This window comes from Galendromus occidentalis, unplaced genomic scaffold (assembly GCF_000255335.2).
Source record: "Galendromus occidentalis unplaced genomic scaffold, Mocc_1.1 scf7180000077525, whole genome shotgun sequence".
NCBI classification, from domain to species: domain Eukaryota; kingdom Metazoa; phylum Arthropoda; class Arachnida; order Mesostigmata; family Phytoseiidae; genus Galendromus; species Galendromus occidentalis.
The window spans coordinates 78,448-91,805 of NW_003805513.1; the positions used below are offsets into that span (position 1 = coordinate 78,448).

General features: G+C 52.0%; 2 protein-coding genes across 2 annotated transcripts; both read right to left on the reverse strand.

Moving 5' to 3' along the window:
* Positions 1–8,015: 8,015 nt before the first annotated feature.
* Positions 8,016–10,128, reverse strand: LOC100906176 (retinol dehydrogenase 12). The gene is made up of 5 exons (XM_018641199.1): positions 9,893–10,128; positions 9,623–9,790; positions 8,750–9,274; positions 8,520–8,629; positions 8,016–8,373 (listed from the first exon to the last, which is right to left on the reverse strand). The coding sequence occupies exons 2-5, from the start codon at positions 9,774–9,776 to the stop codon at positions 8,191–8,193; spliced, it is 972 nt and encodes a 323-aa protein (XP_018496715.1). The 5' UTR covers positions 9,777–9,790; positions 9,893–10,128; the 3' UTR covers positions 8,016–8,190.
* Positions 10,129–10,743: 615 nt separating this feature from the next.
* On the reverse strand, positions 10,744–12,093 carry LOC100908611 (retinol dehydrogenase 12-like). The gene is made up of 4 exons (XM_003747857.1): positions 11,912–12,093; positions 11,280–11,804; positions 11,056–11,174; positions 10,744–10,905 (listed from the first exon to the last, which is right to left on the reverse strand). The coding sequence occupies exons 1-4, from the start codon at positions 12,069–12,071 to the stop codon at positions 10,744–10,746; spliced, it is 966 nt and encodes a 321-aa protein (XP_003747905.3). The 5' UTR covers positions 12,072–12,093.
* Between the last annotated feature and the right edge of the window lie 1,265 nt (positions 12,094–13,358).

A 13,358-nucleotide genomic window follows, 5' to 3' on the forward strand; every position in this document is an offset into this window, starting at 1 on the left:
GTCCAGCCAAGGATTCTCCTATCCCTCTCCGAGAACATATTCAAGCGCATATCCCGGATCGGGCTCATCGACCAGAGGTTGTGAGTACAATGAGTCTCTCGCAGGACATAAAACATTCCGCTCCTTTCCATTGAATCAGCCTAATTGGACCGAAGAGGTGCGGTGCGGTCGAAAGCAAGAGAGTTACACACACGCCGGGCTTCGGCCGGAGAGCGTCCCGCTACGGGGTTCGGTCGGAACTTCCGATCCTCACGCTCCGACCCCTCGCTCGGGTTCCATGCAGTGCGTACAGGCGCTATTCTCGTGTGGCTGTCAATAGGCGGAATGTCTAAACTCGCATAGTTAGCTACATCGGAAAGGCGTCGGGGAGGCGGCGAAGAATTTCTATGGAAGATTCCTCCGCCGAGCAAGAGGCTCAATGAGCTGTGGAGCGATCTTCTCCGCTTCTGGGCCCGCAGGGCTGTGTTTTCCTTGCTGTTGGCGACGACTTTGTATCATGTGATGAATACCTCAAGCATCGTTGAGAAGCAGCTCGTGAGACCACTCCCTGCAGTTGTTGCACCTATCCTACCCCCTCGTATCTCGCTCGTGCCTTGCGCTCGCACTTGCCTTTGATGCCAACCGCATCGTAGTCCGAGACACCTCTCCGCGCGGTGTAGACGCACGCTCGGGCTCGGGGACGCACGAATGGGCGGCTTTGGGACGCGGGTCCCAAGCCCGGATGAGGCCGTTCCAATAATTAGTGTTGATACACGGCGATTCGGAGCTTCCTCGAAGAGCGGTGTCATCCCACTCTAAACGGAGGTGGGCGTCCATGTTCTCGGGAGAGCATCCCGCCGTGTGCGATTTTCGATACACCCGCAGCGATTTCCAACCCGAAGAATAGAACGCGGGACCAGGACCATGGTCTCCTGCCGGTGTTTGGCGCTCTCGAAGTTCGCCTCGTCAAGAAAATAAACGGCATCTTGCGCGGAAGCCGTCACGGTCACAAAATTTCCTGCTCCGCGTTGCTCATATAGATACACGCGCTTGGACTCTCCCACGGAGGCTGATCCGAGGACGAGCTTTCCAGACGGATGAGCGAGCCAAATTGTTCGAGGAATATTCTCCGTTCATGAACACGAGTTTCCTGAGTTTGGCTCGTTCCGATCTTGGAGGTACAGCGCCAGCGGAGCCATCGGAGCGATCTTTCAGAAGCCCGGGAAGGAAGCGCCGAGAGCTCGTTTATCAGCGTTATTCATTGATGTAGCTATTTGTTTTTCGAGAAATTACGGCGAACGAGCGTTCCGCCGAGCGCACATTGAGATTCCGATTTTTTCTCATTTCGATCCCCGCACGATCCCTCGCAGCGGACAACCTCCAATGAGCAGCTGCGGCGTTAGGTCGACATCACTGTTGGCAGTAGGTCGACATTTCCCCCACTCTCTTCTCTGATCTTCTTACGAGACGCTCAGATCGCAGCAAGAATGCTCCACCAGGTAGATCGGGGTTCTCGGGATCGGAAAAGGGGAGGAGAAAAACAGGTACCTAATTACATTTCAATTCGTCGAGTGTTCTCTCTCCCGCATCGAGACTGTGCCGAAATATTTCAGAAGGGAGATCACGCTATTCCCCGACACGGGACCGAGTTTCCAAGCGTCCTCGCTGCTCGTGAGCATTCCCACGCTGGGGGCTGCGGGAATCTCCGCCGCAGAGGATTGTCCGCAACGGAGCGAGGGAAGCGCGTAACATGGGGAGCGTATTTCGGAGGCTGCATGTTCAAGAAAAGCTTGAACGAGAGAGGAGAGACGAGGAAGTGCAGCACGAAATAACGAGCATGTATGTACATATTACGGAGGAGAGGCGATAGGAGAACGTTCTCGCTGAGAGGAAACTCTTCGAACGAGGAAAAGAGCCTTCGGTCGAACTTATTTCGCATGCGAACTCGGGCTCCGCGCGGCCCGTCTCGGCATCCGGGCTACGGAATCGTCGGATGAGCTCACTGATCGTACTCGATAGGCGAGGCATGGGACGGCAGGGCAGAAGCTACGACAAGAACTGCCGCAACATTACGTACACAGTGATCGTTGCAATAATGTCCAAGGCAGTACGGCTCCTCTTTGACAGATGCGGCCGCAGCAGTCACGCGACGCAATTGCCAACTATCAAGCGCAAGCGGCGGAATCTCGACGCGGCGGCGGCGTCTTTTGACCCGGATCTGGGTCCGTCCATGTACAGACGAGCACGTTCTTACCCGTCCGAGCTTTTTTGTGCGAATAATCGCGTCTGACACACCCTCTCCCGAGAACACTCAGCGCTCACGGATATCCCATAGTTCTCGCTGGTTACTGTCGGCTGAACGACAGGGTAAGAAATGTGAATGGATCGATTGTTCGCGTTGTTCATCGCAGACGGTGTTTTCTTCTCCTCGATCGACTTCTCACCGGAAATGAAAGCACGCTCTCGGAGGTTTCGGAGTTTTTTCAGAGAACGCTCCGTGCTCGAATCGATTATGAACTCATGCCGTTGCATTCGAAACAGATCAATGCTTCGCTTCTCCCGAGGAGACGCATGTATCTACTGTTCCGTCGAAGAAGGCCCCCTTCTACGTTCGCTTCGCTGCACATACGTCCGTAATCAGAGACAATCATCGTATGTTTCCATCAACGACCACCGTTCCTAGCTCCATCCATGATTTCTTACCGTGATTTCTGATCTGATCCGTGATTTCTTACCGGGATACATGAAGACTCGAGGGCTATCGGAGGATACAAAACTAAAGCATCAGTGATACTCCCGCCGATTTGAATCGTCCCACTGCTTAAGCGTCGCGGCGTGCCATGGGCATTGAATCTATGGGACTTGCAATGCTCGGCGCACAGCTCTGCTCGCATTCCAGGCCGCCGCATCCTTTGATATCGAGTCAGAAATTGAAGAGAGCGTTCCTATTCCTCCGTTGGCAAGAGCATCGGAATCGGAATGTCTCACTCGCGGATCGGGATCTGTGGAATGAGAGTGGTTTTAGAGATTCGATCGTGTCGGATACGAAGGTCTCCCTCAGAAGCGATTTCTAGATAGAGGGCAGCTTGACGATCGAAATTTTGATCACGATATACGTTCGAAGATCAATCCGAAACTCCCGTTTCCGACTTCGCTCCTTTGGGTCTCGGTGCGGCGGGAGCTGCTCACCCTTTCTCAGAGTTTCCTTGGCCTCGCCAAGGAGAATGTCGACATGCATGGATACGATGGATCCTCATAGGGGCCACGACTCTCTCGATGCAGCAGCGTGTGCTGGGTTTCGAAGTGAATCATTTATTGAAGGACAGATCTACAGCCATTTATTGAAGGACAGATCTACAGCCAGCGACTAACCGAGGACAATTGACAGCCCTCGGCTGTATCAGCTTGATGGTGTGACTTCCTTGGTCGACGTCGGAAGCTCGTGAATGAAATCGATGGAAGAAATCCTATGGTATCGGATCAGTCCAGCATCCCACATTGAATCGAATCGGAAGCAGATTGGAGTTTCTTTTGGTGGATCTGAGGACAGATACATCGTATAATGCGGGTCTCGATGGATCCGGAGGTTCCAGTGGAGACTTCTTGAGAGCGAAGAATGATCGCGACTGCGGCGAAGCGATTTCGGCTCCACCAGAAATGAAGCTCCGGGCTCGAATGGCTTCATTGAGCTCAGAGCGCGCCATCCTTGATGCCGATTCGCTTGCCTCTCGGCGTAACAGAGAGAAAGTTAATCTGTTGCGTCACCTAGCTCGCGTGGTCGCTCTTTTCCCGCCACGGGGACCTTCGTTTTTTGATTTCCAACCCTTCTCCTGTCTCCGTCGCCTGAAGCGCCTGCGAGGGCGACTCCCACGGGGTTGCCAGGTGACTGGCTCTGGCGCGTCAAATCGTCGCTGCAGGACAGACCAGCGTCACTTACGTCGCCGTTCATCGCCGGGATTATCATTCTGAGGGAAAGGGTCTCGTCGCGAATCAAAGTGGATGACTCTCTCGTTTGGTCAGCTACGTATTGGTCTAGTCTCCGGGAGGGCCACCAAAAGGATCGCGGTTTCTCGAAAACTCTCGGGTTTCAGAGCTTTGAGAGCGAGCCCCCATGGTAAGAGTTGGAAACTCTTCCGACTGGGTGCTGTCAAAATTCAGATGAATCCGCTGAGCCGAAAAAAAGTATCATGGATCCGCTGGAGTAATATGAGTAGGGAGCCCCAACCAAGGAATTATTCGGTACGCTGTAGAGAACGATCGAGCCGCTTGCTGGTCGCTCTGGTGGAAGGCTGCCGCATAGGTACCGCATGCCGAATTTCTTCACCGTGCTGACAGCTTCGTCAATACCTGAGGGTCAACAAATGCCGGCAATACGATAGCAGCTGACGCCCCTCCTCTGCTCCACTTTTGGAAGACGTCGTGATGAGACATTTTTCGCTACGAACCCCAAGAAGGCGGGAGCTCCCAGGGATTCAGGCAGAAAAAGAGGGGAATCAGAAAGAGCTCGGGGAAGGGGGCATCACCACTCCTTCTACGGATTTCGCGGAGAAAAACTCGGTCCAGCGATCCCCGTCCCCGAAAGCTCGGCATAGCGTCTACGCTTCCACCGTTCGGTCACCGTAGGCCCAGCCTAGAGAACTTAACACGAGTTTCTGCAAACAGATTTGTAATTCTGATTCTCGCTTTTCGCATCCTTCAGTCGGATCGCAGCGTCGCTGTGCATGCTGAATATGGAGGAGTCATGGAAGGAATCCCTCGACCGCGAGCGCTGAACCCGGCTCGGACGCCAAACCCTGTTGCTACACGGAAAGTCGTGCGCGCTGTTCTTCTCTGTTTCTTCGCTCAAAGCCATTGTTTGCCTACGAGCCCTTCTAGTAAACGGATTTGTTCCCTAAATGAGGACAAGCCATCGCGATGTACCCAGCAAGGGTATTCGAGGGCTTGCTCCTCCTCATGATTGTTTTCCGAAAAGAAGATGCCACCCTTTTTCCCCCGGAATGAGGTCCGCATGGGTCTGCTAGCAGCCAGTGTTCCGGATGAAGACTGGTAGTTTGATTGAAGCTGAAGGAAAAGCGAAACGCGCGACCCGCGCAAGCCGTCCCGGGTCTCGTTCGCCCCCTGATTCTCTTCTCTCAGTCAGCAAGTCGAAAGTCTCGTAGAGCGAGCTCGTCGGCGGTGCTACGTGGGTAGATCCTTGGGTCTGCGATAAATCATATACATAGGTACTTAGGTTGATGATTCGGCTCTATCGGAGGCGGAGGCAGCCTTCTGGAACAGAGGGCAAGGCCGGAGTTCCGGTAGAATCGACCTCGAGCTCTGAGCCCGAAACATCCGGCCCCGTTCGGGGCAACGTCGGAGTCACATGCGCGGTCCCCGAGCCCTGACTCAAACGCGGGAAACGATGACGGAGGTGTGATAATCCGGAATCGACCTGGAAATGGGAAGCGACCGAACTTTTCGAGACATCATTCTAGCGATCGAGTGCTTATATTCAGCTCAGCAACGGACGGCTCGGCAAAGGACGTTCCGATGGACCTCCCTGAGCTTTGATCGTGGTCGAACGATCGCATTCCCGACCAACTGTCTGGAGTCTCGAGTTTCGCTCAGAGTCGCTCGCGAGAGGAAGCTCTTGTCCCGGAATGCATGAGATCTTACGGCATCCAGTATTTTTAGTACGGTTCACTTTGGAACGGATGTCCGCTGACTGAGTCGCAGTCGGATCTCGCGTCTTGAGAAACTCGGAATGGAAGAGAGAGAATATGACGAGGGACGTCTCTTTCAATGAGCAAGTCGAGATCGGCAACGGCCAGATAACTCGAGCGATCGCCTCGTCATGACTGTGTCCACATTCCCGGACAAGAACACAGTTGGTATTTGCCGGCTGGAGTTCGACGAAGAGTTTCCGGATGATAATCAACAGAGTCACAGCCGATGCGCTATTTTCTTCGGCTTCGGCCTCTACCTCGCATTAGGAGTGCTCTTCGGAATTTGGCTTTTTTCTACCGGTAAGTCTCCGTGAATATTTTCCGCTTCCTCCCATCATCAGGAGGAGCCAGCGCGCAGATTTCTCTCCTTCCTCCGTTCTTGGCAGATTCTAACGCGGACCTTTCCTGGGCAGGAATCTCCTACTTCATCAGTGTCTGCCATCTCAAAGACACAGTGCCGAGCGTAGGAGCGCTGCCTAGCGATTCTGCAGCTCAGTCGCAAGGGTACCAAGCGACTCCTCGGCCTCCTGTTGGTCTCCCAGAGAGTTCCCAGGAGGCTCCAGGGAATGCTTGGGACTCCTCTCCGGAACTCGCGGGTAACGAACGAGCTCTGAGGTACCCGCCCTCGGAACTGCTCTGTCATTCCAACGGCGCAGGCTCGATCTGCAGCACTCCCCTTCACGAAGTGTGCATTTACCGTCCCCTTGAGCATTCAGCTTCCGACCTGGTGGGATCAAGCACTCATCCATGCTATCTGCCGGTAGTTCCCATGAGTCCTCACCTTCGTCGTATATTCCTCTCAAGATTGGGACCAATTCCTGAATGCGAGTCGAGCAGATGGTTCATCGCGACAGCTCCAGAAAAGTGTTCTACCTAATGGGATCATCCTTGGTGGGCGCATCCCGGCTAACGGAAGCTTTTCGACTCAGCCTGGCGATTTCGTGCATGCGGTAGCGACTGAGTGAGATGAAGTAGGATGGCTTGTGACGAGAGAACAGGGGTGGCTCCCGCAAGGGACAAAAATACGCTTGCAGCTGCTTCGCCTTTTAGAGTTCTACTCGTATAGTTCTATCAACTTCAAGTAATGATTTGACACAACAAGACATGCCGGATTTTCGTTCCTGCGCTGATCATCTTTGTTGGGTCCGCGGGCTCATCAATCCCAACTTCGAAAATTTCTTGAAAGCTGCAATATAGGAGAATTCTGACTCTTTTTTCTCCCAACGAGGAAGGCGATCATGCGAAGCACGAGGCCTCACAGGAAGGATTTCTGCAAGTACCTCCCGGTTGAGGACTTCGCTGATGTTATTTGACCGTCGACATCAGAACTGTACAAGTTGAACGCGGCGAGGATGCGGCTGAGAAAAACCGCTCCTGAGGCCCCGCTCCTCGGTGTCCTCAAATAAATCCATGAAATAAATCCATCCAGGCTCCTCGATGACTATGCGGACGCTTCTGTAGATGGGCTCGAGGAGAGTTCGATTCGTTTCCAAATATGCAATGAGCGGGAAATGACCTCTCATCAAACAAAAAATTCCAAAAGGAATCTCATAGTTTATCGGAAGACTAGAAAGAGTGTCTTCATCGAGATAACTCCTGTTTTCGATGCCGCCGGAGTTATCGCGATTTTGCCTTCCTCACTCTCATCTCGATCCCCTTGGATATCCTCGAGACCCTTCGCTCCACCCGTGAAGGCTATCGAAATCAAACCGATCAGAGGTCACCATTGTAGTCAGTGTCAGCATTGGGGACTCTCGGTCGGAAATCGACGCATGTAGCACGCGTCATCCCTTACATCCACCAAATCCTCCCATCAGGGGCCAGGGCTTTCGGCGTTAGAATACGAGAACGCGACAGGTGGCCCCGGCAGCACGACGCAGCTGTCGGAGACCACTCCACGTTCCAGGCTGCCGTGAGCCGAAAAAATCCAGTGGACGTCACCAGGATATCTTCACACGTCCGATCCCTTCTATGAACCCGTCAGTCAGTTGCTCCCCTTCTCGCCCTGCTCTCAATCTTGCTGATTTTATTTAGTGCCCCGATATAAGGAAGATTAGAGAGGATTTTCATATCGTTAGCTCTTTTCACCGCGTCCGAAATGAAATCTCCCCTATGAATATCATGTCTGAGGTGAGTTCATCGGCCGGAAGAGGAATACAATTTTTCCGAGTCTTCTCTCCTGGTACGATCTCTGCCTGTTATGGCCTATAATCCTGTAGCGTGTCAAATCGAAATTGAGCGGTTCGCCGATGATTCCGAAACGGCAGCCTCATGGAAAGTATAAGTGACCGAGGAACCGAGGTAAATTCTTGATGGAACTGAATCAATCACTCATCGAGAATTTATTCTAATAGAGTCACGTGGAATCTTGGGTCACTTCACTTCGACCCTTATCGGAACCGAGACGACGGAAGTAGCGACATTGAGAGGATTTTCTTTCGTCCCGGTTTTCTCCTGTTAGGAGCCATCCCTCCCGGGACGGAAGACCGTCCGAAGGGGCTGCGGCTCATTGTCCCTTCTTGTTATACAGCACTTGACGGGTGATGTCAACGATCTTCTCGTTCATTTCAGAGTCGTTGCCTCCCCACGTTCTCATTTTACGACATTCGGCCCAATACTGGCCGTTTTCTGTTTCTCCCGCAGGATCCAAACACAAGTGGAGGATCGTTTGTGCGCCAGATACGGCACTCTGTAAAATCAGAATGGATTGCCTCACTCAGAGGGAAGCCGCAGAGTCCTCCCGATATGCATGGGGAAAATGGCTCAGATTAAAAATGTCCCCGAAACTCCGCTCCTTCTGTGCCAATGATGATCCGGGGCAAAACCAGTACTCACGCGACCGAAAAGAAAGAGGAATATCCTTGCGACCAAGTTGCCAAACGTGACCATCCCTCCGGCGAACGAAGTCCAGACAACTCCGGGGTGTACAACGTTGATCGTCACGCCTGAGATCGATAGAAAACTCCCCTCGATTGCGACATCTGATAGTCGGATCTCGCATAACTGCTTCCCTGACGAGCCAAGCTACTTAAATGAGGCATACGGTTCGAGGCTCAGACACTCACCGGAATTCCTGAGCTCGACGGCCATAGCTCGGGTCCACATGAGCATGGCTAACTTCGAATCGCAGTAACGAGAGCCCGCACTGAGGAAGTCCTTGCTGAGTTCACTCTCGAAGCTCGACGGATCTATTCGCCCCCCGGCGTATGCGAGAGATCCAGTGTTGATTATGCGGGATGGCGCAGACTTTTTCAAAACAGGCAACAGAAGTTCCGTCAGTAGAAAAGGACCCAGGTAATTCGATTGATAAATCTCTTCGTAGCCATCCGCGGTCAATTTGTAGGTGTCTCCGATCGTTCCGGCGTTGTTGATGAGGATATCGATTTTTTCCTCTTCTCTCAGTATCTCCGCCGCGAAAGTGCGCACCGACGTCAAATCACACAGGTCGAGCTGCTTGACGCTGACGCCCGCGTCAGGGTTCGCATCTCGGAACTCACTGGCGGTTTCGACTGCTCTCCACGAGTTCCGGCAAGCAAGAATCACCCTCGCTCCCCGATTGAGAAGCTCTCTGCTAGTCTCTTTTCCGATACCTGAGGACAAGAGACTTTGAGATACGATGTCGTTGAGATTCCCGAGAACATCGAGTGCTCCAAGACCCTTGAGGCCTTGGCTTCTAGCCTCGGCCACGGATCACGATGTCCAGATTCCCAATTGAGTCAATTCCGGATCACTCAGAATCAGTTTCGCTAGAGTCGACTCATTGCATTGAAGAAGACCGAATTGTCCTGCAATCACTCGATTTCCTCCACTGAGCTCCATTCGTCCTGCTGGTGCTCGTAGCTTCCGTCGTCGATTGGTATCGAAAAGCCGGGCCTTCCAAGGAGGTTCCAGCAGAGCCGATACGGGCATAGCCGATAAGGAGACCGCGTGGAACTCACCGGAATTAGCGCCAGTTACGATCACAACTTTTCCATCGAGCCGTTCCGTTGACTTGCACTTTCCGATTGTCAGAACGATGTAGGCCTTTACGATCAAAAAAACGACGACTATGATTTGCAAAATAAGGAACAGTAGACTACTGAAGCAATCCATTGCTCGCCAACCGACTGGAATCCAAGAGAATCGCGAACATGCTTACGTTAGTCTGGTTGTTACACTATGTTACAATATGGTGTATTGAGTGAGATACCAGCATAGATTGAATTCACCCTAGACGGCGCGGATTAGACGGAGAGAATCGATACGGCAATGAATATGGTTCGTTTCGAACGCACCGAAACGATCGGATGTGGATTTCGGCGGCCTCGGGATGCGGTCCCCTCCTGTTCTGATGGAGTTGATATGGGAACTAAACCATCGAGCAGCGATTTGGAAATTAGGAAATGAAAACAATTCACCGAAACAAAACTTCACGAGGCGGCCTGACCACGATTCGGCTCAATCTCTCACCGAAACGCTGCTCGTGTTGTTGATTCTTTCACACCGCCTGCTTGTCCGCAAAGTGGAGAGAGCGATATCCCCTCCGCGGCCAATTGAGATCAAAGATTGTTCATATCGAGGCCCTTCTGAGTCCCGAATTTTCGGGGTCGGCTCAAATGCGCGTCTCCGCTCGGAAGACCAATACTTTTCCGGTGCCCTCCCAATCGACCTCCCGAAAACGGGCAATGGGATCCCCTTTGCCGCCTGAAAGCCGAGGCAATATCGTTAGGATCCACATGCTCCGGACGTCGGCATCTTAAAGCTACATTTAGCTCTATCCTCGGCTTGATAGTCTCGCAGGGGGCAGGATCGAGCAGACCCTTTCATTGTTGACGTAGTCGAATTGCCGATGAAGCACAATTTCGCGAGGGTCAGTCAGTAGCGAGCACAAAGCGTTTTATCGTCGTATTTCTTCCGGGATCAGCAGACTCTCTCGAGTCTCTAGGACTGAATCAGTATGCTGTGAATAAGGTGGACTTCGCTCTAACGACCGGATTTCCCAAGGCGAATGAAGTTGATCCAGGTAAGAACTTCTCATCAACTGTATTGAATACTTTTTCCTCTCAGTCAAGCGAGGCATTTATAACATTTCTGGTATTTTCAACACGCGCCCATTAATGAAGGGATCGTTCCCTCTCCAAGTAGCCTGCGCTCTGCATTCAGCCCAATATTGACCCTTATCGAACGGCGCGATAGATTCTACACTGAGGTGTATCACGGTTTGAGCCGCGTCCTTCGCACTCTGAGAGATATATGTATGGCTTGCAGAATTCCGCAAGGGTCAAACACAAAGAACACCACGAGTCATCTGCGTTCAATTCACTCAGGTTTCGAGGGGAGTCCGATTGAATAAACTTGCATGTCGATACAGAGACTACAGTGGTCTACTTACGCGACCGTATAGTTGCATGAGACGATCGAATATCTTGTAGAGCATTGCAAAGATATCGGTCCGCTCCGGAACGATAGTGGTTCGCGCGACGCCTGGGTGCAGAACGTTGACGGTCACACCTGAAAGAGGTTGGGAAGTCTGTCATGAACACTTTCAGATTTCCGCGCAACTCATGATAAGACTTCGGAGAAGAACACCGCTTCGATAGACGACGATTGTCTTACCCGAATTTCCGAGCTCTTTGTTCGAGGCTTTCGTGTAGGCCAGGAGAGCTAATTTCGTAGAAGCGTACCGCATGAGTTCTGTAGAGAACTTCGACTTGAAGTCGGCCGCCAACGTTTTCGGGTTGATTGAACCGAATATGTAACAGACGGAGCCCACATTCACAACTCGAGCGGGCGCCGATCTCTTCAGCAAGGGCAACAGAAGCTCAGTGAGCAAGACTGGAGCTAAATAGTTCACCTGGTATGCTTTCTCGAAACCGTCAGTTGTAAGTTTGAAATCACTTGCTACTGTCCCGGCGTTGTTGATCAATACATCTAATCTCTCTTCTTCCGCTAAGATCTCTCTCGCGGCTGTGTGAATCGAATGGAAATCGGATAGATCGACCCGTTTCATGACGATTCTACCGTCCGATTTACCCTGGAGCAGTTCCTGCGCTACCGCGGAGGCTTTCTTCAAGTTCCGACAGCCAAAAATGACCGTCGCGCCACGTTGCAGGAGATCCCTCGCAGTTACTTTGCCGATACCTGCGTTTCAGAAGCTCGAAATCGGAGGGCTAAAGCGGGGAGCCAGCCTCTCAAAGACCTTCTTTGCGTCGAAATACTCGTGTGCCAAGGGACGTCGCCATCCTTACCAGAGTTTGCGCCAGTTATCAGGACTACCTTTCCATCCATTCGCTTCCTCGATTTGCATTTCACTTGCCCCGTCATGATATATAATTTCAAGGGCAGGGATGGAACCAAAATCAATTTTACGAAGAAAAACACTGATCCAAGGAAGTCGGACATCTCCATTGACCTGAAAATAGAAATAAGTGAATAGAGTCGTGTCTCCTCATCGGCGAGCGGGCACCATAGGGTATAAGGAGGAGAAGGTGAAGCGACGCATTAGTCTCTCATGCGCATATCTATAGGTATTCTCTGTTTGATCTCCTCTCCTTGAGAGTTCGATCCACGGCCCGTTATCCCAGCCGGAATGAACACGGGGAACCTGTAGAACTGGAAGCGAGACGATATCATGCCGCAATCATGCTAGGCATCCCTCAGTCGGGTACATCGGAGAAGTTACGTCCACGAGCTCGTATGAGAGGTTGGAAGCCATGAGTTATCAGAATAAAATCTCCGTTTCCCACCTAGTGTAGGTGATTATTATAAATTCAGAGAGAATCAATAATTTGGATTGACCATCACGGCGTGGAATAATCCGGCGACCGACATTCCACCGTCTCGGACGACACAAGAAGATACTTTTATTTCTTGGCACACATTTCTCGCAGCTCAGCTTGGAGCATCCGCGGGAATTAAAATCGGTAAATACGGACTGTCACGTAGGACTCATAGATGATCGCGCAGGGATCGGACCGCTCAAAGTAAAGTGTCTCTTGTCGGCTTGCCCACTTCCCTACCGGAAGTATTGCGAACTATACCTTGCTCTGCGTACGTCAACGGCGAAACATCCAAGTCGACTGTCGGCGTAGCCGTGGTTACGCGCTGATCAAAGTAGGTCGTTCCATATGCGACTTCCCTCTGAACATCTGGGACCTCGCTTCTATATGGAATGGGCGAATCATTCAACCACATCGTATCAAATAATACCCGACGCATCCGTTCCTTCATTGTCCTCTTGAAAAACGGGCTCCTGCCATCACAATCCGATCCTCGCCATTTTATGCGTGTCATGATGAAGATGAAGCGTAAGGTTCCATTAAGAATCGGGATTCGGGATTCCCCCTTTCCCCATTCACATACGCACAGCGGGTGACCGATTTGAGCAATGCTCAAGAATCTTCGGGGAGAAGGCCGGGTCCAGGGGGATTATGCGATTAAGTATCCGATCTCCGATTCCTCACGGGAATACTCGGTTCCTCAAGGATGCTCTCCTCCGAATCCCTTGCCCCTGTCGGAGTTAGATCTATATGATGCAGATCCGCAGTTCCGAGTCTCACGTGATCTTCGGAATCTGCGAATCCTCTCATTCATATTCGGGTCGCTGCTGTGGTTGGAGAAATAATCGACTTTTTCCAATAGAGCCTGCGGCGGCGTGTCGGACACGCTTCGTCGCAGCTCGCAGAGCGTGGCGAG